Below are 23353 nucleotides of genomic sequence, written 5' to 3'. Positions count from 1 at the left end.
TTGTGACTATTGCAACTGAAGAATTGAATTTTACATGAAGAAAATCTCATTTTAGCTAGTTTAGATTTAAATTTGCTCACAGATGGCTAATGGCCACCATATTGAATGATACAGTTCAAGACCACTGGGATGGTTTTGGCTTTTACTTGTGTGAGATGGGAAACTGTGGAAGAATTTGAGCCAGGAGTGCAATGGTGTGACTTACATTTTGGAAATTCTACCTTAGATGCTGTATAGAAATAGATGAAGGGAGGTCAAGGATAGAACAGAGAGAGACCTTTTAGACGGTTAACTCAATAATCTGGAAAATGGGCATCTGCTCATGATTTAGTTTGTATATAGTGCTATGGTCGAGAGAAGTGGTCAGATTCTCTATCTTTTGAAGTTAAGAACTATGTAAGATAAATATTTGCATATCTATGCACTGTAATTCTGGAGCAGGTAATTAAGTTTTAAATCTTGTCTGTTTTCAACCTCATTTTGCTTAGATATGTTTTCATTTTGTTTTTAGCCAAAGATTCTGGTAATAATAGTTTCAGCACCTTTAAAGGTGCTGTGTTAAAACGTGACTGGGTTTCTTCTGACTGGCGTCCTTTGTGGGTTTGTGTGTGTGTGCACGCAAAACGTGTGTGTGCTTATGTGAGCCAGTCCTAGGGCTTCAACTTGGGCCCGGGCACTGTTCTTAAGCTTTTTTTTGCTCAATGCTAACACTGTACCACTTGAACCAACTTGAACCACAGCTCTACTTCTGGCTTTTTATTATTATTGTTGTTGATGGTAGTTTAGTAGAGATAAGAGCATCACAGACTTTCCTGTCCTGTCTGGCTTTGAACAGTGATCCTCAGATCTCAGATTCCTGAGTAGCTATGAGTACAGGTGTGAGCCACCTACATCCAGCTCCTTTGTGTTGTTTTGAAGAGATAGATACCATCTCACCTTCAAGCTGCCACTGAGAGTATGGGGCTAGAATACAGAAGACTCTTTTAGTTCCTAATTTTGTGAATTTTCCATAGAAAGAATTACCACCATGGTCTTGCAATAAGACTAACCCGGGAGAAAAATGCCTGACTATTGTCTTTACTGGGATAGTAGTTAGTCTTACTGGATTTCTCTGCCACTGTCCAATAGGAATATCATATGACTCCTATATCTAATTTAAATTTTCTGATAATTATATGAAAAAGAATAAAAAGATCCAGCTACTCAGGAGGCAGAGATGACAAAGCCAGGGTTTAATACCAGCCCAGACAAAGTTAGTGTGAAAATCTATTTTATAAAACAAGGTATGCCCGGTACCTGTGGCTCACGCCTGTAATCCTAGTTAGCTAGTCAGGAGGCTTAGATATGAGGATTGCGGTTCAAGGCCAGCCTGGGCAGGAAAGTCAGTGAGACTCTTATCTCCAATTAACCACCAGAAAACTGGAAGTGGCCGCTGTAGCTCAAGTGGTAGAACATTTACTTGCCTTGAGCTGAAGAGCTGAGGGACGGCACCCAGGCCCAGAGTTTAAGCCCCATGACTGACAAAACAATCAAAAACAAGGTTGATGTGGTGATGCATGCTTACAATCATAGCTACTGGGAGGCAAGGTAGGAAGATTGAGGTTTGAGGACAGCTTGGGCAAAAGGAGTGGGAGATTTGGCTTTTGTAATAGAGCCCTTGTTAAGCAATTCAGTCTCCAACACTGCCAAGTTTTGTTGTGAAAAGTAAAAAGAAACAAATGAAATTTACTTTGACAATATGTGCAATCGATCAAAACATTATCATTTCAATGTATAATTAGTATACAAATGATCTATGAGATTTTTTTGCATTTTCTTTGAACTAAATCTTTAAACTCTGGGTGTGTCTTACCCTTGTGGCTCATTTTAAACATTCATAGGCACAGGTGATAGTGGCTGTATTATTAGTACAGCTGTATACATCTGTCCAGTTCAGATTTCATAGAGTTGGGGTTGAAGAATTAAGTTCTACTATAATCATTGAATTGCAGATATTATGGAGTGATTTAAGAAATGCAGACTGATGGAGGAATGGGCAATCTTATAAACACAAAAATCAAAATTGATTCTAACTCAACCAAAGTTAGGAATTCTCAGATTGTGTCAGGTCTAATAGCATCTTTAGAACATATGCTGAAATATATTCCCCCTTAAGAAAATAAAATTTTCCTCTTTTCCTTCCTTGGACAGTGAAGAAGCATTAGTTTTAAGGAAAGTGTTAGACTTTGCTCTGAGAAGAGGCCTTAGCATCTTACCAATGCTGAATTTGGAGCAAACCTGCTGTAACTGTGTATTTTCTGGATCTCTCAGCTGAAGCGGGTCTTCGGAAATTGCTTGCCGCCCTTTCCACCAAAGTACTATCTGGCAATGACCACCTCTATGGCCAATGAGAGGAGAGACCAGTTGGAACAATACTTACAAACTGGTATGTATTGTGATTCAAAAAATAAACACCTGAAGATTGAGCTATAAGTTACACATCACAAAGTTGATCTGTTTTAAAGTGCTAATTGGATGGTTTTGAACATTTTGAACTGTGCAACCATAGTTTTAGAATATTGTCATCACTCCAAAAGAAAACTTGTGCCAATTGGTAGTCAATCTCTTCCCCTACTGGGTCCTGGAAACCACTGTATTATTTTCTATCTATAAATTTGCTTAGTGATGCTGTGGCTCAAGTGGTAGAGTGCTAGCCTTGAGCAAAAGAAGCTCAGGGACAGTGCCCAGGTCTTGAGTTCAAGCCCCAGGACTGGCAAAAAAAAGTATAAATTTGCTTATTCTTGATACTTCATATGCATAGAATTGTGCAGTGTATTATTTTATTGAGTTTTTAGAATATTTTGTGTTGCTGGGCACCAATGCCTATAATCCTAGCTACTCAGGAAGCTGAGATGTGAGGATTGAAATTTGAAGCCAACCCAGGCAGGAAAGTCATGCGACTGTTATCTTCAGTTAATCATCTGAAAGCCAGGAGTAGAGCTGTGGCTAAAGTGGTAGAGTCCTAGCCTTGAGAGAAAACAAAAACAACTGAGGGACAGTGCTCAGGCCTCAAGTTTATGCTAATACTGGCATAAACATAAAATAAAATTAAAATAAAATAGGTTGTGTTAAGACTCACTCTAGGTGGGTTTTTTGTTTTGTTTTGTTTTGTTTGCTTTTTGTGCTGATACTGGGGCTTTAAAACTGAAGCCTGGGCTTGCCTTGCGTGCATGAGGCCCTGGATTCGATTCCTCAGCACCACATAAGCAAAAAGAAAAAAGCCGGAAGTGGTGCTGTGGCTCAGGTGGTAGAGCGCTAGCCTTGAGCTAAAGAGCTGAGGGACAGCGCCCAGGCCCAGAGTTCAGGCCCCACGACTGGACCCAAAAAACAAACAAACAAAAAACTGAAGCCTGCATGCTCCTCTTTGGCTATTTTTGCTCAAGACTAGTGATCTACCACTTAAGTCACACCTCTTTTTCTGTTTTTTTGCTGGAGATAAGAATCTCATAGATTGGTCTGCCCATACTGTCTTTGAACAGTTAAACCAAATCCTCAGATCTCAGCATTTTCAGTAGCTAGAATTGTAGCCACCAGTGCCCAGCAGTATTTGACTTTGAGGAAAAGAAAGAAATATTATCTTGCTTAAGATAGAACAAAGGTCAGAGCTTAGGCAGTGCTAAAGATTATACCTTAAACTCAGCCCTTATAATTGGTACAAAGGTACCAAGGATGCTCATAGGCCTGTCCTGAGAGGCTGATGGTACTATAGTCTTGGCTGTTGTCTTTGGCAAGTGTGTAGTTAGCAAGATTAAACTCTCACATAGAAGAGTGGCTTGAGGGAAAGTAGTCAGATTACCATTCACATATTTAGACCTTTAAAATCAGTCTACACATGCCATGTTTTTAACAATATAAACTATGCAAAAAGCATACAATAAAGGGTAATCTTCCTCTCACCCTGTCTTCCAGCTGTCTAGAAGCAAACATTGTTACCAGTATTTCATATCCCCAACAGCAATCTTTATATAGACTAGAGCCCATATAGATACCTTTTTGCTCAGTGCAAATTGAGGTTCAAACTATGTACTTCTCTTTTTTCCCTTTTTTCTTTTGCCAGTCCTGGGGCTTGAACTCCAAACTTGGGCAGTGTCTCTGAGCAGCTTCTTTTGCTCCAGGCTAGCACTCTACCATTTGAGCCACAGCACCAATTTCGGCTTTTTCTGTTTATGTGGTATTAAGGAATCAAACCCAGGGCTTTATGCATACGAGACTATCACTCTACTGCTAGGCCACATTCCCAGCCCACTATATATTTTTCTATACCTGTTTTCTTTTTTAACTTTTTATTCTGAAACGCAACATACAGAAAAGCAAAAAAAAAAAAAAAAAAAAAAGCAAAGAATTTCCTTATATTCTTCAATCAGATTTTCTAACTGTTACATTTGTCCAACCATTCTCTTTCTTGTGTGTATTTGTATATTAAGTGTATATATGAACATGTATGCTTTTGAAATGATTCATATCACATACCTAAGTCATTTTATCCTTAAATATTCCTAAGTATTTTTCCTAAGATCAAGGACACTGTTGTATAAACACATAGAGTTATTAAAATCAGAAAAGTATTGCTACAACATTATCTACAGACCTTATTTACATTTACTTAAGTGAACTAGCACACTAACGTCCTTCACAATTAAAGTTTTTTCTTCTGTATGTTGCCTTTTCCCTTTTAGAATACATATAGTTTGACCTAATTTCTTTCCATAACTGCCTAATTTAAACTTACTAAAAATTCAAGAAGTCACGACTTCGCACTTGTTTTTTATAGTAGAATCTATAGTAGAGACCTGTTGCATAAGCCCTTTCAAGTTTAAAATGTAATCTCCCTGGCATTTTCAGTCTCTCTTGGTTTTCCTTCTCAAGTCTTAACAAAATCCACCTTAATACCTGCACTTTTTACTGATAACCCCAGCACTTACAGGATCAGGGTTCTCGACCCCATCTTGACCGTATCATCAGATATCTTGTGTATCCTCTTTGACAAGGTCAAGTGAGGACAGAATGCAGCATAGTGTCATTGTCATGACTGAGAGCATGGGCTTGGGAACAGACCCACAGTCAGATCCCACATTTGCTTCTCAGCAGCTGTGTGACTTGGGGGTGACATACTCACCTGTCAGGTACCTCACTTAGACTCTCAGGGTCTTTTATCTATAAAATGCAGATGACAGGTGCTTCAGGGTTTGTCATGAAGATTACTAGAGCCAAAATGCACAAACTTCTTGTGCCAGTTACCTGGTACAGTCAGTTATACAGTAAATACATGTATATTAATACTGTTTTTTAAGTTTTCCTCATCCCCAAGAATCTATGCTAAGCCGGACACCAGTGGCTCACACCCCTAATCCTAGCTACTCAGGAGACTGAGATCTGAGGATCATGGTTCAAAGGAAAGTCCATGAGATTCTTATCGCCAGTTTTCTGGTGAGAAAACCAGAAGTGGTGCTGTGGCTCAAGTGGTAGTGCTCACCTTGAGCTGAAGAGCAGAGGGACAACACCCAGTCCCAGAGTACAAGCCCCACAACCAACCAACCAACAAAAAAAAAATAATCTATGCTAAGCAATATATTTTGCCTAATATGCCACATCTATTCCAGAAAATAAAGACAGAGCTTCCCTTTTCTTTCCTCCCTTGAAACTATTCCCTCAAGACAGAGGGAGTTGATAGCTCACATCTGTAATCCTAACTTCTCAGGAGGCTAAGATCTGAGGATCATGGTATGAGGCCAGCCTGGGCAGGAAAGTCTGTGAGACTCTTATCTCCAATTAATCATAAAGAAAAGAAAAGAAAAGAAGCCAGAAGTAGAACAATGGCTCAAGTGGGTGAGGGACAGTGCCTTAGGCCCTGAGTTGAAGCCCCGTACTGGCACAAGAAAAATAATTAAGACAGAGGGAATGCCTTTGATAGTGGTTGTTTTGAGACAGAGCCTCACTAGGTAGCCCAGACTAAACTTGAACTTGAAATCCTCTTGCCTCAGCCTCCCCAGTGCTGAGATTACATGCCCATCTGGGAATGCCTTTTCCAGAAAGTTTATCATGTCCCAAGTTTTAGTTTATTTGGAACACAATGCATTGCTTGGAAAGGCACATCCTGTAATGCAGTCAGTCAGTGCTAATCTTGAATGCTGATTTGATGAAATCAGCAAAAGAACAGCAAGAAGAAAAGAAGAAATTTAAGAGCAATTCACAAGTGTACAAAGTTAGTTCAAGTATTGGGTTCAGGACAGATTTGAGGGAAGGGAACTAAGCACAGAGGAGGCAGGCTGGCAGCCCGGAGTCTACAATGCTTACAAGGGCTTGTTTGCTCCTGGCTTCTGTAATCAGGTTGAACTTTAAAACTGAGGGCAGGGGAGAGGATTTTTGTAAGATCCAAGCCCTTCAATCTCTTGTCACTCTTTGGATAACCTCTTGAGAGCCCTGATTTTTCAAAGTGGTGCTCTCAATTGATGTTTCTTGGTTGATTGGATTTTTTCAGATGAACCAAACTTGTATGCTCTTTGTGCTGCTTCATTACAGTTTCATCACCATCCCAGCAGGGCGGTGAAATGAATACTGAGCAGTATGAATGAGCATGAATAATGTGAGATTCCTGGGAATGCCATTACCCTGCATTGGCACAAAGGGTTCATGTGGTGAAGGCTTCCTACAATGGGCAAGCTTTGTGGATTTTCCTGTTCTGAAGAAACTTCCTTGCCTCCAGGGAAGCCACCGTGTGCTGGCCAGGATTGGAGGACTTCCTGGAGGACAGGCAACTTATAGACAAGGCTCAGCCCAGCTCTTGCTCACCTGGCTTGCTGTCCATATTTTTCAGTAACTGCAGACCCAGATGTGTTGAGAAGTGATGTCTCCATTGAGTTTTTAAGGCTCGTCCAGCTGGTAAGCTTGTCCTTCTTTACTGAGGTTGTTATTTTTCTGTAGAGTATGTGTCTGTTACCCTTGTGTGCATATGTGTACGTACCTGTGTGCTTCCACCATCAGCCATGTAGAGGATGGGCTTGGGTAAAATGTATTAATCTTGAGTAATGTGGAGGATGGTTCTTATTCTAAATGGAAAATGAAGCATGCCATTTGGCTTTTGGTTTGCCTTTTTTTTTTCCCAGTTCTTGGGCTGGAACTCAGGGCCTGGACACTGTCCATGAGCTTTTTTTGCACAAGGCTAGCACTCTATCACTTGAGCCACAGTGCCACTTCTGGCTTTTTCTGTTAATGTAGTACTGAGGAATTGAACCCAGGGCTTCATGCATGCTAAGCAACTACTCTCACATTAAGCCACATTCCCAGCCTGGTTCGTCCTTTTATTTTGTAGCCTAAGTACTATCTATTTCTGAACTGGATCTGAAGGGACCAGCTGAAGGGGTGCAGAAATCCAATTCCCTCTCTCTCTCTCTCTCTCTCTCTCTCTCTCTCTCTCTCTCTCTCTCTCTCTCTCTCTCTCTCTCTCTCTCTCTCTCTCAACTGGGGCTTGAACTCAGGGTGTGGGCATTGTCCTTGAGAATTTTTGCTCAAGGCTGTCATTCTTCTACTTGAACCACAGCTCCACATCCACCTTTTTTTTTGCCAGCTAATTGGAGATAAAAGTCTCACAGACTTTTCTGCTCTGGCTGCTTGGAACAAGGATCCTCAGATCTCAGCTTCCTCAGTAGCTAGGATTACGGGTATGAGCCACCAGCACCCGGGTATTTTTGTATCCTCTTGATAGTTTACATAGGCAAATCCTCTCTTGTTATCGCTGTTCAAGGGCTGGTGATGATAGTAGAGGAATATGTACAAGGGAAAGTAACCTTTCTTGGACATAGTCCCTCTTCTGTAGATAGCTGTTCTTTATTTACAGTTGATATGCTCTCCCTACACATTTTTGTACACATACATGTAAATACACACTTTATTTTAAAAATAACATAAGGTAAACATACTTCTTGAACCTTGCTTCCTCCTCCCCACACTGAGACTCCAACCTCTGTACTATAGGCTTGAACTCAAGACTTGTCCTTGCTAGGCAGGCATTCTACCACATGAGCCACATTACTAGACTGAATCTTGCCTTTCAAAACTTGACATTTTAATGTATGCATTATCCTGCCCATGTAATTGTAACCCCTCTGTACAGTATGTTCACAAATAAAATAAAAAAATAAAAATAAACAAAAAAAACTTGACATTTTTCAGATCATTCTATATCAACACATATAAAGGTAAATTTGACTTCAATTCTTTTGAGGACACCTGATGGATTTTTGGCTGTAATGCTTTTAAAACGTCATCCATAGGTGTCAATGCCTTTATAAATTTATACAAAGCCTTCTGATGCCAGCTGCATTTTGCAGTGGTTCTTTTTTACCATGAACTTTACCAGCTCTTTTTTTTAATGCTGTCACATGTGTTTATTTTTATTTCAGTTCATCTATTCATTCATTCATTTTTGGTACTGGTACTGGGGCTTGCATAGAGGGCCTTGTGGGCTGTACACTTTGAGTTAAGCCTGTAGTCCGTGCTTGCTCACTTTTATTTCCTTTTGTTTTTCTTCTTCACTGAGGCCTTTATCTGTTCTTTCAGATCTTCATTCAGAGATGTTGCATTTTTATTAGTATGTCTAACATTTTTTTTCTGCTTAGGGTTATCATTTTTCAGGCCTCTCTATATTTTTGACTCTACTTAGTGAATTTTCTTTCCCTCTTCCTGTGTAGTCTTCTTCAGGTCATTGTTCAACTTCAGAAGGGGCTATTCTTCCTCAGATAGCTGTTTACTGATCCATACACACACTGTTGTAGGGATGGGGGCTTGAGTTTAAGTCACTCAAGTCTCTCTCACAGGATTTCTGGATCTTGGCTCTTCTTTCTGAGATTTTTTTTTCTTTCTAATGCTCTGCTCTAAGGCCCACACAGTCTGTTTAGTAGTGAAGCAAAAACCATAACTCTTCCTGTTATGATCTAGTGTTTATGATGCTTCAGTTGACTTAGATCAGCAATCCCCAAAGTAGCCTAGTAGTTAAGAATTCAGATTCATCACAAAGGTGCAATATCTATGGACATCTGATTATATAAAATCATATTTATCTAAATGAACTCCAGGAAATGGAAACGAGAGGCTTTTTCCTTGTTGCTGTTTCTGTTTTCTATTTGTCTTGCTTGTTCATTTATCTATCTTTGGGAAGGTAAGAGAGTACAGCAGTGGAAGGACAAAGAGTAAAAATGCAGCAGAGCTACTAGACACTATGTGTAAGATGAACTATACAACTTGAGGGCGGGGACAGAAGGGAAAAACTGGGAGAGAGCAAGGGAATGGAATGATATTGTCCAAAAAGGAATATACTCTGCCTGACTTACATAATTGTAACCCTTTTGTTCATCACCTTAATAATAACAATAAAAATTAAATTTAAAAAAGTTCAGGTACAGGATTAACATGGTTAAAATTTTGGCCATCCTGTTTATGAGTTATATGACTTGGAGCAATTTTGCCTCTTTGTATCATCGTTTCTTTTTGGTAAAATGGAGAGAAAAGTGTCTTGTCTCTTTGGGTTAATTTGAGGATTAAATGAACTAAGCCCTTTCAATCACTTAAATGTCATCTGGCACAATGTTACTATGTAGATGATAGTCACTTTTGAATCTGAGCTGGTCCCTTTTCTTTCCCCTTTTTACTGGTTAATTGGAAATAAGTTTCATGGATTTTCTGGTTGGTCCGGCTTTGATTCTCAAGTCTCAGCCTCCTCAGTAGCTAGGATTATAGGCATGAGCCACCAAGTGTTCAAGAGGGAAGGTATTTTAAAGGAAATGACTTCTAAGCTGGTCTTTGAAGGCTTTTGTTATAGGCAAGGTATATAGTACTCTAGCTTTTATTTTCTTTTATTTTTACATTGAGGGAAAGAAAGTGACACCCATAATATCTGAAAGTGTGGAGGGACTTATGACTGTAATCAGTGAAAGGAAAGCAGAGACCACTTCCTGTGGAGAGGAATTTATCTCTCCCACCGCCCATGGCCCCTGATCTCCCTCCAGAGGGGGGCGGGGACGGGGGGGGGGATTGGCAGTGAGAGGATGCAGCCACAGATGCTGTGGAAGCAGGAGGAAACAGTTGGGCATCGGAACTCATAACAGAGTGCTCCTGAAGGGCACGGGAGAATGGAATGAGCAGTGATTTGTGAGGAACCAGACCATGAAGGAGCCCAGGGAACTGGGATTAGGCAATTTCCCCACCTAGAGATTTTCTCTGTATTTAATAAATCAGAGGCAGATTCCTAGTGTGTATTGCCAATAATCACACATTCCAGGCCTGGCCCTTCAGGGCTTGCAAAGAGAGGAGCATCTTCTCACTCTGGGCAAGGTCACGCTACATTAAAAGCATGAACATGTGGCTTTCCAGGAAAACCTCCAGTGGAAGATGGCAAAAGCCCAGATGCAAAAATGTAAATGGAGTTTTGCCCTGGAAGGGATCTTTAAACTGTGCAAGGCCCAGGGCTTCCTGGTGTCCCTCAGGTTTCAGGTAGAAAAACATTTTTTATAATCAAACATTCTGACGTCCGAACCCATGGAGCCTGGGGTCAATGCCACTGCTTCCAGTCATGTTTATCACTCTTGGTTGCTCTCCCTCATTTATATATTTCCCTGCCCCTCCCCACTTATTATGCTCTCAATTTTTTTGTACTGGTCCTGGGGCATAAACTCAGGGCCTGGGTGCTGTCCCTGAGGGGTTGTTGTTGTTGTTTGTCAGAGCTGATGCTCAACAGCTTGAACCATAGCTCCACTTTAAGAGTCTCATGGACTTTCCTGCCTGGGCTGGATTTGAACTGTGATCATCAGATCTCAGCCACCTGAGTAGCTATGATTACTTGTGTGAACCACTGTTGCCTGGCTTATACTCTGAAAATTTTCCCTGTGTACTTAACAGGTAAAAGGACATTTGAAAAGACACAGCTGAGGTCTTTGGACTGAAGATCTGTTTATATTCCTGGTTCCTAAAGTGGAGTATTCCCTGGCACCATGTAACTGCAAGGCTGACCATAAGCAGACAGGGAAGGCTGCTGAGAAGCTAGAGACAAATTATTAATTCAAGAAGTTTTCCTCACTGTGGTAGCCATGCTAAGGGGTTTGGAAGGCAACTATTTCTTAAGAATTTAGGGTTTCAGGCAGGGAAGGTGGCTTAGTGGTAGATCGCTTGCCTTGCATGCCTGAGGCCCTGGGTTTGCTTCCTCAGAACCACATAAGCAAAAAGATAAAAGCCAGAAGTGGTGCTGTGGCTCAAGTGGTAGAGCGCTAGCCTTGAGCTGAAGAGCTGAGGGACAGCACCCAGGCCCAGAGTTCAGGCCCCATGACCGGACCCAAAATAAATAAATAAAAGAATTTGGGGTTTCACTTTTTGCCTATGACAACTTGAACTGTAATCCTCCTATTTATTCTTACCATTGTTAGAATGAAACACATGTATCATCACACTCCATTTTTTTTGTCTTTTTTTGGGCGGTCGTGGGGCCTGAACTCTGGGCCTGGGTGCTGTCCCTCAGCTCTTCAGCTCAAGGCTAGCACTCTACCACTTGAGCCACAGTGCCACTTCTGGCTTTTTTTCATTTTGCTTATGTGGTGCTGAGGAATCGAACCCAGGGCCTCATACATGCAAGGCAAGCGCTCTACCACTGTGCCACCTTCCCAGCCCCCACACTCCATTTTTTTTTGTTCTTGTTATGGGGTTTCATGATGTTTTTGTTTGTTTGTTTGTTTGTTTGGCCCAGGCTGGCCTAAAACCATGATTTCCCTTTATCTCAACCTCTCACATCGCTAGGATGACAGATGCTTGCTACCATGCTCAGCTATTGGTTGATATGGTGTCTCCAGCTCAAGTTTTAAAATGTGTCAAGGCAGCTCATGGTTCAGAGGATTTTGATGTGTATTTTTTAATGTGTTCTCAATTTTCTGTTGTTTATTTGGAAGTTATTCAAGCTTTGTGTTACTGTTCTGCCTTGCCTCTTCATCTACATACCTCTTCATCTTTCTCCCCACTAAATGTCTACCCTGGGCTCTTGTGTGCTTTGGTGCCATCTGCCTGCAGAGCACCTGGACCCAACCCTTCTCTCCTCCTACTCACAGAGGACTTTCAACATTCTGACCCAGAAGGTATCTCTGGATGTGTTTCTGCCCGATGGAAGGAGCATGAAAGTAGATATTCTAACATCAGATACTGCCGAAAGAGTCCTAGAGGTAAACTTTGTTTAGTCTCATTCCAGAACTTCATGGAGAGAAAAAACAGTTCTGATTCAAAAGCAAGGACTGGGGCAGGGCGCCAGCGGCTCATGCCTGTAATCTTAGCTACTCAGGAGGCTGAGGTCTGAGGATCAGGGTTCAGAGCCAGCCTGGGCAGGAAAGTCTGTGAGACTTTTATCTCCAATTAACCACCAGAAGTTCAGAAGTGGCGCTGTGGCTCAAGTGGTGGAGTACTCGCCTTGAGCTGAAGATCTCAGGGACAGCACCCAGGCCCAGAGTTCAAGCCCCACGAACAACAAAAACAAAAACAAACAAACAGGGACTGAGGTATGGTGAGCTTTGGGAGCCTTCCTGGATTTGGTTTTTATTCTGTGTGTCTCATCTGTGGTAAGTGCTGGGGTCCCCTGGGAGGCTGAGCAAGGCACCTGAATGACAGCTCTTCTTCTAGGACCTGATTTTACCCTCCCAATGGACATCACTCACCTTTTCCTAGAACCTAGCCAGGATATAGTCTGTAAATGTCCAGAAGGCTTTGTTACAAAACATTCCATATGTGTGTGTGTGTGTGTGTGTGTGTGTGTGTGTGTGTGTGTGTGTGTGTGTGTGTGTGTGTGTGTGTGTGTGTGTGTGTGTGTGTGTGTGTATATATATATATATACATCCCATATATGAGAACAGGAAGGAAGCAGTTCCTGGCTGAGTCTAGAATAAGCCATACCCAGTGGATGATGATAGGGCCTGGCAGATAGTCATGGATGATCTCTGGAAGGCTCTTTCTCCTCCACAGGAATTCCCTGAAACCAGTACCTTATCAGGTCTAATTCTGGGCACAAAGAGCCAAACCTGATTTTGAGTCATTTTGAGGATGACAAAGGTGTCAGATGTGACTGTCACCAGTCACCTTTCCCCTTCTGCTCAGCTGGGCTGCAGAGAGAATATTGTCTTCTCACACTGATATGTGCTCTGGGGGCTCACTTCCCAGACTCTTTTTCCCTGGGAAGATTTTAGTTCCATTCCTCAGAGAAACATACAAGGGAGAATAGAAAGCTACAAACATCAGCTTGTGTTCTGGGGATGGCTTCTGACCCCTGTGAGCTACCTGCTGGACTCTTTGCTCTCAGGCCTGCTTTTATGTGAGATGCTGCCTTGGGCTTTTCTTCCCAGCTTAGAGGTCCAAGCCGTCTAGGCCCTTGACCTCAGTAGAGTAGCCCAGCTCTGGATTAAGATGATTATGTTGGAACTTTTTTCCCCTGAAAATGATTGTGTACTTCTACCATACCCCCTGATCTTTCCTTTTTTTTTTTTTTCCTTTTTTATTCCCAGTGTGGATGAATGGACGCAGAAGCACTTAGATGCTTCTCGTTGCTGAGGCCACCCATGGAGGAGTCTTCCTAGGCTCCTCCTCCCCCCCAAGGCCTGCTGATCCTATCCCCAAACCTTTCTCAAACCAATCACCTTCTCTGTCACCATGCCTCCATTCTGAATGAGTAGAGGATGGCTAATATCCTGCAGAGATGAGAGATACCAAAATGATCCAAGGCCTGTGTCCCTATCCAGCAGCCTCACTGGAGGCCAGTCTAATTGGAGGCCAGGTGACAGAAAACTGTCCCTTGAGGTGAGGTAAGACTGGTTTTTGTTTTGTTTTGTTTTGTCAATTGTGGGTCTTGAACTCTGGGCCTGGGCACTGTCCCCGAGGTCTTCAGCTCAAGGCAAGCATTCTACCACTTGAGCCATAGCACCATTTCTGGTTTTTCTGGTGGTTAATTGGAGATAAGAGTTGCACAGACTTTCCTGCCTGGGCTGGCTTTGAACCATGATCCTCAGATTTCAGCCTCCTAGGTAGCTAAGATTACAGGCATGAGCCACTAGCTCCCAGCTCTTTTCTTTATTTTAAAAAATATTGCTAAGGTTGTTTTTTTTTTTCCCAGAATGAATTCCAAACTTCTTTGAATGTTCACTGGCCTGTCAGAGCACTTCCTATTAAAGGACATTGGTCATTTCCAGTTCTGCATGTCACAGATGGGAGGCTCAGTTGTTATCCTAATCTTTGCCCTTGGCTTGTCTTTTCCTAAAGGTGGTGTCTCATAGACTGGGACTGTGTCGGGAGCTGATAGGTTACTTTGGACTCTTTCTCCTTCAGTTTTACAAGAATGGCAAGCTATCTGGTAAGAAGGAAAGAGATCAACCAGGAGGTGGGGAAGGCAAGGGCTCATCCCCGATGTGGGAGGCACTGCTGAGGGGAACAGTCAACCCACCACCAGGTTGTAGTCCCTACTGCAGTTCTTGACCCTGGATTGAATATTGTAAATGGGAGGTTGTGTCAGGATGAGTGGAGACAAGCAGCCCCAGAGAAGTAGCAAGGTCAGGAGCAAGATCCCAGGTCAGCCCACTGACTGTCCTCCCTCTGTGCTTACCTACACAGTCCTAGTATCCTCTCACTTTTACCCCTCACTTCCAACCCCCAACCATTGGCTATGCACAGCTTTCTGGCCTAGAGTGCTAACTTCTGGTATCAGGATGTCCCCTTACCATACAATGTCTCCTAGTCAGAGAGTATTTGTGATAAAATGTGAATGTTACAAAAGTTTTTAGAGTCTTTTTAAAATTAATTTACTTTATTGTTGCTGTGGAGGTGATGTACATAGTGATTACAATTACATGAGTCAGGTAATGAGCACCTTTCCTTTCAGAGAGTGTCTTCTGTTCCTTCATTCTCTCCCAATCCCTCTCTCCCATCTCCATCCATGAGTTGTATCGTTCACTTTCATCAATGTCCAGTAAGCTCTGTTACCACACCTTTCCCACCCTTTTTCGCTCAAGTTCTATACCCTTCCCACCCCTCCCCAACCCTTCCAAAGATATACACTTGAACACACCATACATAAGGTAAAGAAGACAGAATCATCAAAAATGGGGGGAAAAGTGTATAGATTCTTAAAAGAGAAAAAGTCTCCTGAGATAGGAAAAGGTGGCAGTCTAAGTCCAGGACTGTTGGTTTTCTCTCCACTGCATATTAAGTATCACAAGGCTTTTTTTAAGCTGCACAATCCTGTCAGTTATCTCAAAGCAATTTATGTCTTCAAGCAGTAATAGGGAACCTAAAGGTTTTAGGTGTGGATTGGGTCCTACAAGCTGTGGGACAGCCACAGCCCTGGGAGCTTCTGGACCTATTTATTTCTTCTTTGTCTATTTTCATAGGGTAAGTATTCTACTCAAAGAAAGTTTCCTACTTTGATAAGGTCCAAATAATGTTTATTTATTTAAATTATTATTTACTTTATTGTTGTTACAAAGGTGAGGTACAGAGGGATTGCAATTACGTGAGTCAGGTAATGAGTATATGTCCTTTTGTACATTGCCTTCCCTTCCCTCACTCTCTCCTAGTAATATTTTTTTTAATGAGCTTCAGGAAGTTAAAAATATATATTGCCAGGCACCAGTGGCTCACATCTGTAATCCTAAACTACTCAGGAGGCTGAGATTTGGTATTCATGGTTCAAAGCCAGGCAGGCAGAAATGTTAGTGAGATTTGCATTGTGTGAGACTCACATCTCCAATTAACTTCCAAAAAGCTGGAAGTGGAGGTTTGGCTCAAATGATAGAGCATTTACCTTGAGCAAAGAAGTTCAGAGTTCAGGGACAGGGCTTAGGCCCTGATTTCAAGCCCCAGGGCAAGCACACACAAACACAAAAGTTACACATATATGCAAGAGAGTATTATTTTTCCACTATGAACACCACTTTCTCCTCTAAAAGGTCTGTCTGTAAACTACGTATGCATTTCAACCTTTAAGATTGCCTTTTCCCCTTTTCTAGTTGTGAAAAAGTTGGCGGACTTTGAGCTCCCTTATGTTAGTCTTCAGAGTTCTGAAGTGGAAAACTGTAAAGCTGGACTCAGAAAGTGGTGAGTATTTATAGTGACAGAAACCATATCTGGTCAGAACTTGTCAGCATCTCGCCACATGCTGCCCACTGCCTGACAGCTGGCAAGAGACCAGGAACTGGGACAGGTGAAGCGGAAGACAAGGAGGAAGTGAGAGTAGAATGAACCAGAATACTGGTGTTGATGCCCAGGGGGAGGAGGATGACTTTGTTCAGTTCTTCAGTCTCAGGTAATTCCTCAAGAGGTTTTAGAATGAGGATGGTGGCCTTCCATTCTTGGTCTCTCCTCAGAGACAAACAGGAAGGGAAGGCTTTAAAGATAGCCACGCTAGAGTATGGATTGCTGCAAGTGAGGGAAGTTGCTGCCCTCCTGTCTGCTGGATTACTGATGGTATTAGTGGACCGGTCTGTGATACTTAGAAGCAGATCTGACTCATTTGTTCAATGTTGGCATTCCCTGAAGGCAACCAGTGGAGTCACAATTCACTGAAGTGAATTGAGTTCTTAAATATTAGGCATACTTTTCTTTCCAAACTATATGTCCTAGGGTGGTATGTCCCAACACCACCCATATTCCTAGATTGAAAGTATTGTGTCTTGTCAGAAAATACTATCATTCTTTTGAGAAAAGCAGGTTATGAGGTGTAACAAACAAACAGAAAGTTACTCTTAGTACTAGTCCTATAATCTGTGTATCCCAGCATTTATTACCGTGACGGTACTGGATTGGTACTTAAGTCTGGTCTCTCCGAGCTCAGTCATTCTGTTATCTGAGCACAGAAGAACAGAAGAAAGACACTTTGAATCTAGGTGTGGTTGTTAATGCTAGTTGTGATGATCTGCTAGAGCTTCAATGTGCAGTTTTGAGTTTTGTGAGACTAGTACTAGCAAGGCTAGATGTTCAAATACTGTTATTCAGACATATACTAAAAATGGTTAAAGTCTTGCAGCATGGAGCTTTGAGAAGAGGAAAAGACTCACTTCTAGCTCAGGATTTAGAAAGTAACTGCTTGGAAGCTGCTTGTTATAGGGAGTGGCTGAGCATAGTAATCCTTGCCATCAGAGTACATGATTAAAGTCCCAGCTCCCACATTTTTAACTGCACAACTTAAGTCAAGCTCCTTAAGTCTCAATTTCTTTATCTGTAAAATTGGAATAATAATAATAATAATGGCTATTATTATTATATATCTCCCAGGATTATTGTAAGAGTGAAAGTAATCTCATATATCCAGTAAGATTTGGTCATGTTTGTTATTGCTGTATTTCTGATCTCACAATAATTTAGTAACAAAATATATCACTGGAACTTCTCACTCACGTGTAAGATAAGACATTTGCAATATTATAAACCAGCACCTCTATCCAGGGAGATTGCCTTTGCTTATGGGACTGTAAGAAAGGAAACCCATTTCTACTGTTGGAGCTGAGGGAAGGGGATGGCCTGACACAGCATCCATTGTGCCTCACCCTCTTTCCAGAGGAGGTCTTACCTAGGTGTGAGCTGTGTGATTCCAGCAGGTGAAGCCTCTCAGGAAGGCCTAGCCAGAGTTATTTCTGTCTGTGACTCCAGCATCTCTCCAATGATGACAGAGTTCCTTCCAGACCAGCAGTGCCAGCCCTGATCCCTACAGGGGATGGACTGTATCCCTCCACAGGGGATGGACTGGGGCTCTCCCAGTCTCTGATGCAATAGTTGCCATTTTGTTCCACACAGGGGCAAATAGGTAAATGGAAAGTCAGCAAGCATCCTCCAGTTGCTTCTTCCTCTCCCAGAGTGAAGTTGACATAGCTCCATTTTCATCCTTCTGCGAGTCTCAGCCAGCCCACAGGTCTAGCCACCCTGAGGCTGCAGATCAGCTGTAGCTCATTCTTCCTGACCTAACTCTTTCAGTCCATTCTCAGCATCCTGCTGTGTTTCCCTGGTGACAGATTTCAGTTCATCCTGAGGGTTCTAGATAGGATATGGAGCTCCTCCTGTTTGCAAGCCACTTTTCTGAGACCCAAAGAGGCCTGTCTGAACAGGGAATGGGGGAACTTCACATCTTGAATGAAACAAGTTGGTCAGAGAAGTGATCAGCCTTTACTCAGGGTGCTGAGGAAGCCCAGAGGGGGTGGTTTGCTAACACAGCACTGGGCAGCAGGGACCAGCGGAGGGGCCCTTGGGAGGAAGAAGGGATACGTTAGGGAAGGAGGAGGAGAGGAGAGAAAGCATGATTAGATTATAAGTTAGGTATGGGAATGATAGGAAATGAATTGGAAATAAACGTGTGGGTATCCCATGAAGGGTCTAGGAAGTGAGAAGGAAGTATGATCCAACTTCTGCTATTCTGAAAGCTGGAAAGTTTGCTCAGGAAAGATCATCCTGGGTGGAATGTAGTGTGGGAGGCTGAAAACCTAGGGAGAAGTTCCCTGGAAGGTGAGAGCGCAGAGCAGCTAGGTGCTGAGTGGTGAAGATGAATGTGGTTATAAGGGGCAGATGACCATACCAGATGTTGTGGGGTGGGAAAAAGGAATTCAGGACTCGGTGGTCAACGTGGAAGCTGAGGATGTACAAGAATTCCTAGAGCTGTATTTTATTTACATCTTTACCCTCAGAGTCCATTCAGTAATAGAAAATAGGAAGTCGAAGAGATGGAGAAAGAAACTGAAGTCTAGGCAAGTATAGTGTGTGGACTGTGAGAGAAGGAGGCCCTGGCTCCTAGGATGGAGGGCTACACTCCCAAATATGCCGCCAGCCAAGCCACATGAACTCATATAATGCCCCTGAATTGTACAGGTACCTGGATCCAGCCCTCGACTCCATGCTGATGGACTGCAGAGCAGCAGTAGATTTGCTGTTTATGCAGGTGAGAATGCCATTACCATAGCCCACTGGGACTAGAATGGTTAAAAATGTATAATTATTAGGACTAGGTGGAGTGAGTCACGACTCTAATCCTAGCCACTGGGGAGTGTGGGTAGGAGGATCATGGTTCCTGATGCCCCTCTCCCTTCACAAACAATAACTAAAGCAAAATGGGCTAAAGGCATGGCTCAAGTGGTAAAACACAAGGCCATGAGTTCAATCTCCAGGGCTACCAAAATCAGAAAAAAAATTATGGTAGTTAAACATTCAACATCACTAAAGCTAGCACTCTACTACTTTGAGCCACAGCATCACTTCTGGTTTTCTGGTGGTTAATTGGAGATGAGAGTTTCATGGCTTTTTCCTGCCCCAGGCTGGCTTTGAACCATGATTTTCAGATCTCAGCCTCCTGAGTAGATAGGATTATAGGCATAAGGCACCAGTGTCTATCTTACTTCTAGATATTCTTATTTACATTTCAAACTGCATGCTATCCTCATCCCAAAGTCCTCTCACGCCCAATGTCAACCTTGAAACTTCGAGTAGCAACTGATTCGTCCCTGGGCCTTTTTCACATTTCATTGACCACTAGTCAGAAACCACATGTCCTCTGGTTCCTTGGCCTTTCATTTCTCATGTCCAGGAGAGAACGCCTATGACATTGGCACCCAATTAGACAGACATCCTAGGGCACTACAGAATGTAGTCTGTTCTATAGTGACAACAATCACCACATCCAAGGCAAGGGGCCATACTGAAAAAGACGTTTGTGGGCTGCCTTAGGGCCCTCAGTGTATTCATGAGCTCAGCACAGTACTGGGAATCTCTCTGTATGTAGACTGCTCTCTGGCCATTGTAGGTCTCCAGAGGCACAGGATACAGCTCATGGCATAAGTGGCTTATACTGGCAATGTGCCTTATGAGGTTCTTCATGAAGGGTGGTCATGGAGATGTGGTTCCCACAGAAACATAGCAAGCTTGGAGCAGTGGCCCAGGGCAGGCAGAGTGGCAGTGAAATTGTCATTGGTCATCCCACAGCCCTCCAAGTTCAAATCTTCAAGTGGCTGCAATTTGTTCAAGTAGAACTCCCAAGTCCCTGGGATATACATAGGTGAGGCTGACACTTCTCAGATTCAGGTATTTTAGCTGCAGATTCAGGTATTTTAGCTGGCTCATCCTCAAGTTCCTGAACAGACAAACTCTAATTCTAGAAGTTTGAAATGGGTTATTGACAAGGCCTTCAAGGAGATCTTCAGGCACCTGAGCAACTCATGCAGACGGCCCTCAAGGAAAGAGGCATTATGTATAGAAGATACCGCTGGAGCCATTGCAGATTGCTGAACTGAAACTCTTCTTGCTGCTCTGGGCTGATCCTTCTGGGCAGTATATCAAGCCCATCCAGGGCACTTTTTAGGGTCTCCAGTTCAAAAGTCTTCATCAGTGGCCCCAGGGGGAGGCATGGGGAGGGTCAGCCCTGCACTATGGTCTTCAGCATCTCAGGGCATCTCCTTTTGAAGGCCTCCAAGAACAACAGAGGAAAGAGCTCCACGGACAGGTCCTCCAGAGAAGAGATGGCCAGACCTAGTTCTCCAGTGGGCTCTGAGCTCCCAGCTGCATGAGTGTGGGTGGGGTTTGATCTCTCATCTTGATGGACCAGATGTGGACCAGGTGTGCCAGGCTCTCTGAATCCCACCAGGACAGGCAGTACTAACTCCACGCTCCTGGATTTTCCTTCTCTCCTTTGGTATCTCTGAAGAGGTTATTTTCTTTTTTTCTGAACGGATTTCCCCCAGACTCTGTTACTTCTGTTGCTTACCTTGATTCAGAACCATCTTGATGAGCCTTCTAGGGGTGGTAGGGGTGGCTGTCCTTGAGTGATTTCTGCCTTTGAGCTCAACAGTGTCCAGCAGAAACTGGAGACCCGATCAGGAAACAGCTGGGGAACTCGTTAGAAATGTGGACTGTGAAAATATTGGCTGATGGCAGTGACCCAAAACTGAGCACACAGGGCCCATATATATTTAACTGAATTTTTTGGTGGTACTGATATTTGAATTCAGTTTCACACTTACTAGGCATGTGTTCTACTACCTGATCCATGTTACCCAGTCCTTTTGCTTTCCTTCATTTTTTAGATAGGATTTTGTACCCTCTTCCTCAAGGCTGGCCTCAGCCTCCCACAAAGCTGAGATTACAAATGTATCTCACTGCACTCTAACTGAGTATGTTTTAGTCCTTGCCAATTCAAGAGACAGAAATTCCTTTGCATTCTAGTGAGGTTGAATATGTATTGTCCTTTGGAATTCCTTTTGGTCAATTACCAATATTCATCTTTTACCCATTTTCCTGTTAGGGATGATTATGTTTTTCTTATATGGTCCAGGCATAAATGTACAGAATTTTATGAATAGAAAGTTGTATTTTTTGTGGTTTTGATTTTTAACAAAAGGCAATCAAAGTTTAGAGGATTCTTTCTTTCTTGCCTGTCCTGGGGCTTGAACTCAGGGCCTGGGTGCTGTCCCTGAGCTGCTTTTGCTCAAGGTTAATAATGCTCTACTGCTTGAGCCACAGTGCCACTTCTGTCTTTTTCTGTTTATGTGGTGCGGAGGAATTGAACTCAGGGCCTCATGCATGCAAGGCAAATACTCTATCACTGAGCCACCTTTCCAGTCCCAGAGGATTCATTTTTATATTTAGGTTGACACAGAAAGTAATTCTTCAATTCAAGATTTTGATTGATAGACTGTTTTGTTTAAAAAATGTTACTATAAAAGTTATATACAGAGGGGTTACAGTTACACACATCAGGTAAAGAGTACCTTTCTTTTTGGACGTCACTCCTTCCCTTGCTCATATTTATATTTTCATGTAGTTAAAGGAATATGTTTACTAAAGAAATAGAATTTTTCCTTCATTTTGTCATTATATTTTAAAAGATAGTCTCTACCTTAAGATCAGATAAGCATACTCATCTTTCTTTTTCCAGATATTTTATTTTATTTTTTGATGATTATATCTTTAATCCCTGTGAAAGTGATTTGGCTGGGTGATGGGGAGAAGAGTTAATTTCATTTTCTTTGCTGGTGTGGATAATTGTTCCCAAACTGTCAAGTAATCTTTTCCTACCTGCTAATTTAAAAGTGACCTTTAACTGGGTACTGGTACCTCATACCTTTAATCCTAACTATGCAGGAGGCTCAGAGTGGAGGATCCTAGTGTAAAGCCACAGGAAAGTTTGAGAGACTTTTATCTCCAATAAACTATCAAAAAGCTGGAAATGGAGCTGTGACTCAAGTCCAAACCCTGATACTATCATGCACACACACACACACACACACACACACACACACACACACACACACACACACACACACACACACAAAGTAACCTTCAGCTAGGAATAGTGGGACAAACCCTGGTACTATCATGCACACACACACACACACACACACACACACACACACACATACAAAGTAACCTTCAGCTAGGAATGGTGGGACATAACCTGTAATCCAGAACTCAGGAGGCTCACACCATAAAATGTATGTTTTTGATCAGCTTCAACTACATAATGATAACCTTTCTCAAACAAACAAACAAATAAATAAATGCCAAAACAAACAAGGGGACTAATCTTTTTAGCATCCTAAATGTATACAGATCCACTTGACTGTTTTTTTTAGCGCTTTGTACATGAGTGTGCTTTTCTCAAGAGTAATGCACATCTGCTAAGGCTGCTAACTGCACAACTGATGCTGTTTTAAGGCTGTGCAAGACATTAAAAAAGAATGGGCCAAACCCACACCAGCCCAGAGGGAGGAATTAGAGGCTCTCCAAAAGGAAGAAAATCAAACAAAGGTGAGTCAAAAATGGTACCAAGAGATGTTCTTTGGAAGGGAGTTCAAGAAACAGATTAGAATTGAACTATTTCTATAATTTATAAACCTACCCACTACCAAAAGTGAAGCTTGCTTTAAAAGTGAGAATACCTTCATTGATTTTTCTGAATCTAGAATTAATAAAAGGTTATTATTGAAAGATTTTTTTAAAAAATAGTATTTTGTGAGTCCTTTGCCAAGTCAATTAATATAGATCCTTCACATCATTTTTAATGACTCCAGAGTATTCACTATTAAGGATGTTATCATTTAACTAGCTGATTTCCTATCATTGTAGGTTAGGTTGCTTCTAGCTTTTGCTGCTATAAATCATTTTGGCAGCGAGAGGCATGAGGCCCAGGCCTGTTTCTAGTTTATACTTTCTGTATTCTTGGCACCTACTATAGGAGCTGGTGGAGCGCCCAGAGCACTAAGGCCTCTGTCTTTAAGTGTTATGTTAGGATATGTTTCAAAGTGTTCATTGGTAAAGCTTCCAGAAGATGTCTATG

The 23353-nt window shown here is 42.3% G+C and overlaps 1 protein-coding gene across 6 annotated transcripts in view; it reads left to right on the top strand.

Annotated features, from left to right (window-relative positions):
• Positions 1-23353, top strand: part of Snx31 (sorting nexin 31) — a 42888-nt gene that overhangs the window by 5817 nt on the left and 13718 nt on the right. For 5 of the 6 annotated variants that reach the window (XM_069991825.1, XM_069991824.1, XM_069991822.1 and 2 more), the window contains 7 exons: positions 2311-2425; positions 6854-6918; positions 12123-12233; positions 14311-14401; positions 16053-16140; positions 18898-18967; positions 22732-22824. In XM_069991825.1, the coding sequence (XP_069847926.1) occupies positions 2311-2425; positions 6854-6918; positions 12123-12233; positions 14311-14401; positions 16053-16140; positions 18898-18967; positions 22732-22824 (633 nt within the window). The remainder of the gene's footprint in view (positions 1-2310; positions 2426-6853; positions 6919-12122; positions 12234-14310; positions 14402-16052; positions 16141-18897; positions 18968-22731; positions 22825-23353) is intronic. The other variant, XM_069991826.1, reaches the window with a different exon arrangement.

The sequence above is a fragment of the Dipodomys merriami genome, unplaced genomic scaffold (assembly GCF_024711535.1).
Source record: "Dipodomys merriami isolate MVZ:Mamm:240054 unplaced genomic scaffold, mDipMer1.0.p SCAF_4, whole genome shotgun sequence".
NCBI lineage: Eukaryota > Metazoa > Chordata > Mammalia > Rodentia > Heteromyidae > Dipodomys > Dipodomys merriami.
The sequence above is the reverse complement of the archived record's forward strand: the minus strand, read 5'-3'. Positions and strand labels throughout refer to the sequence as shown.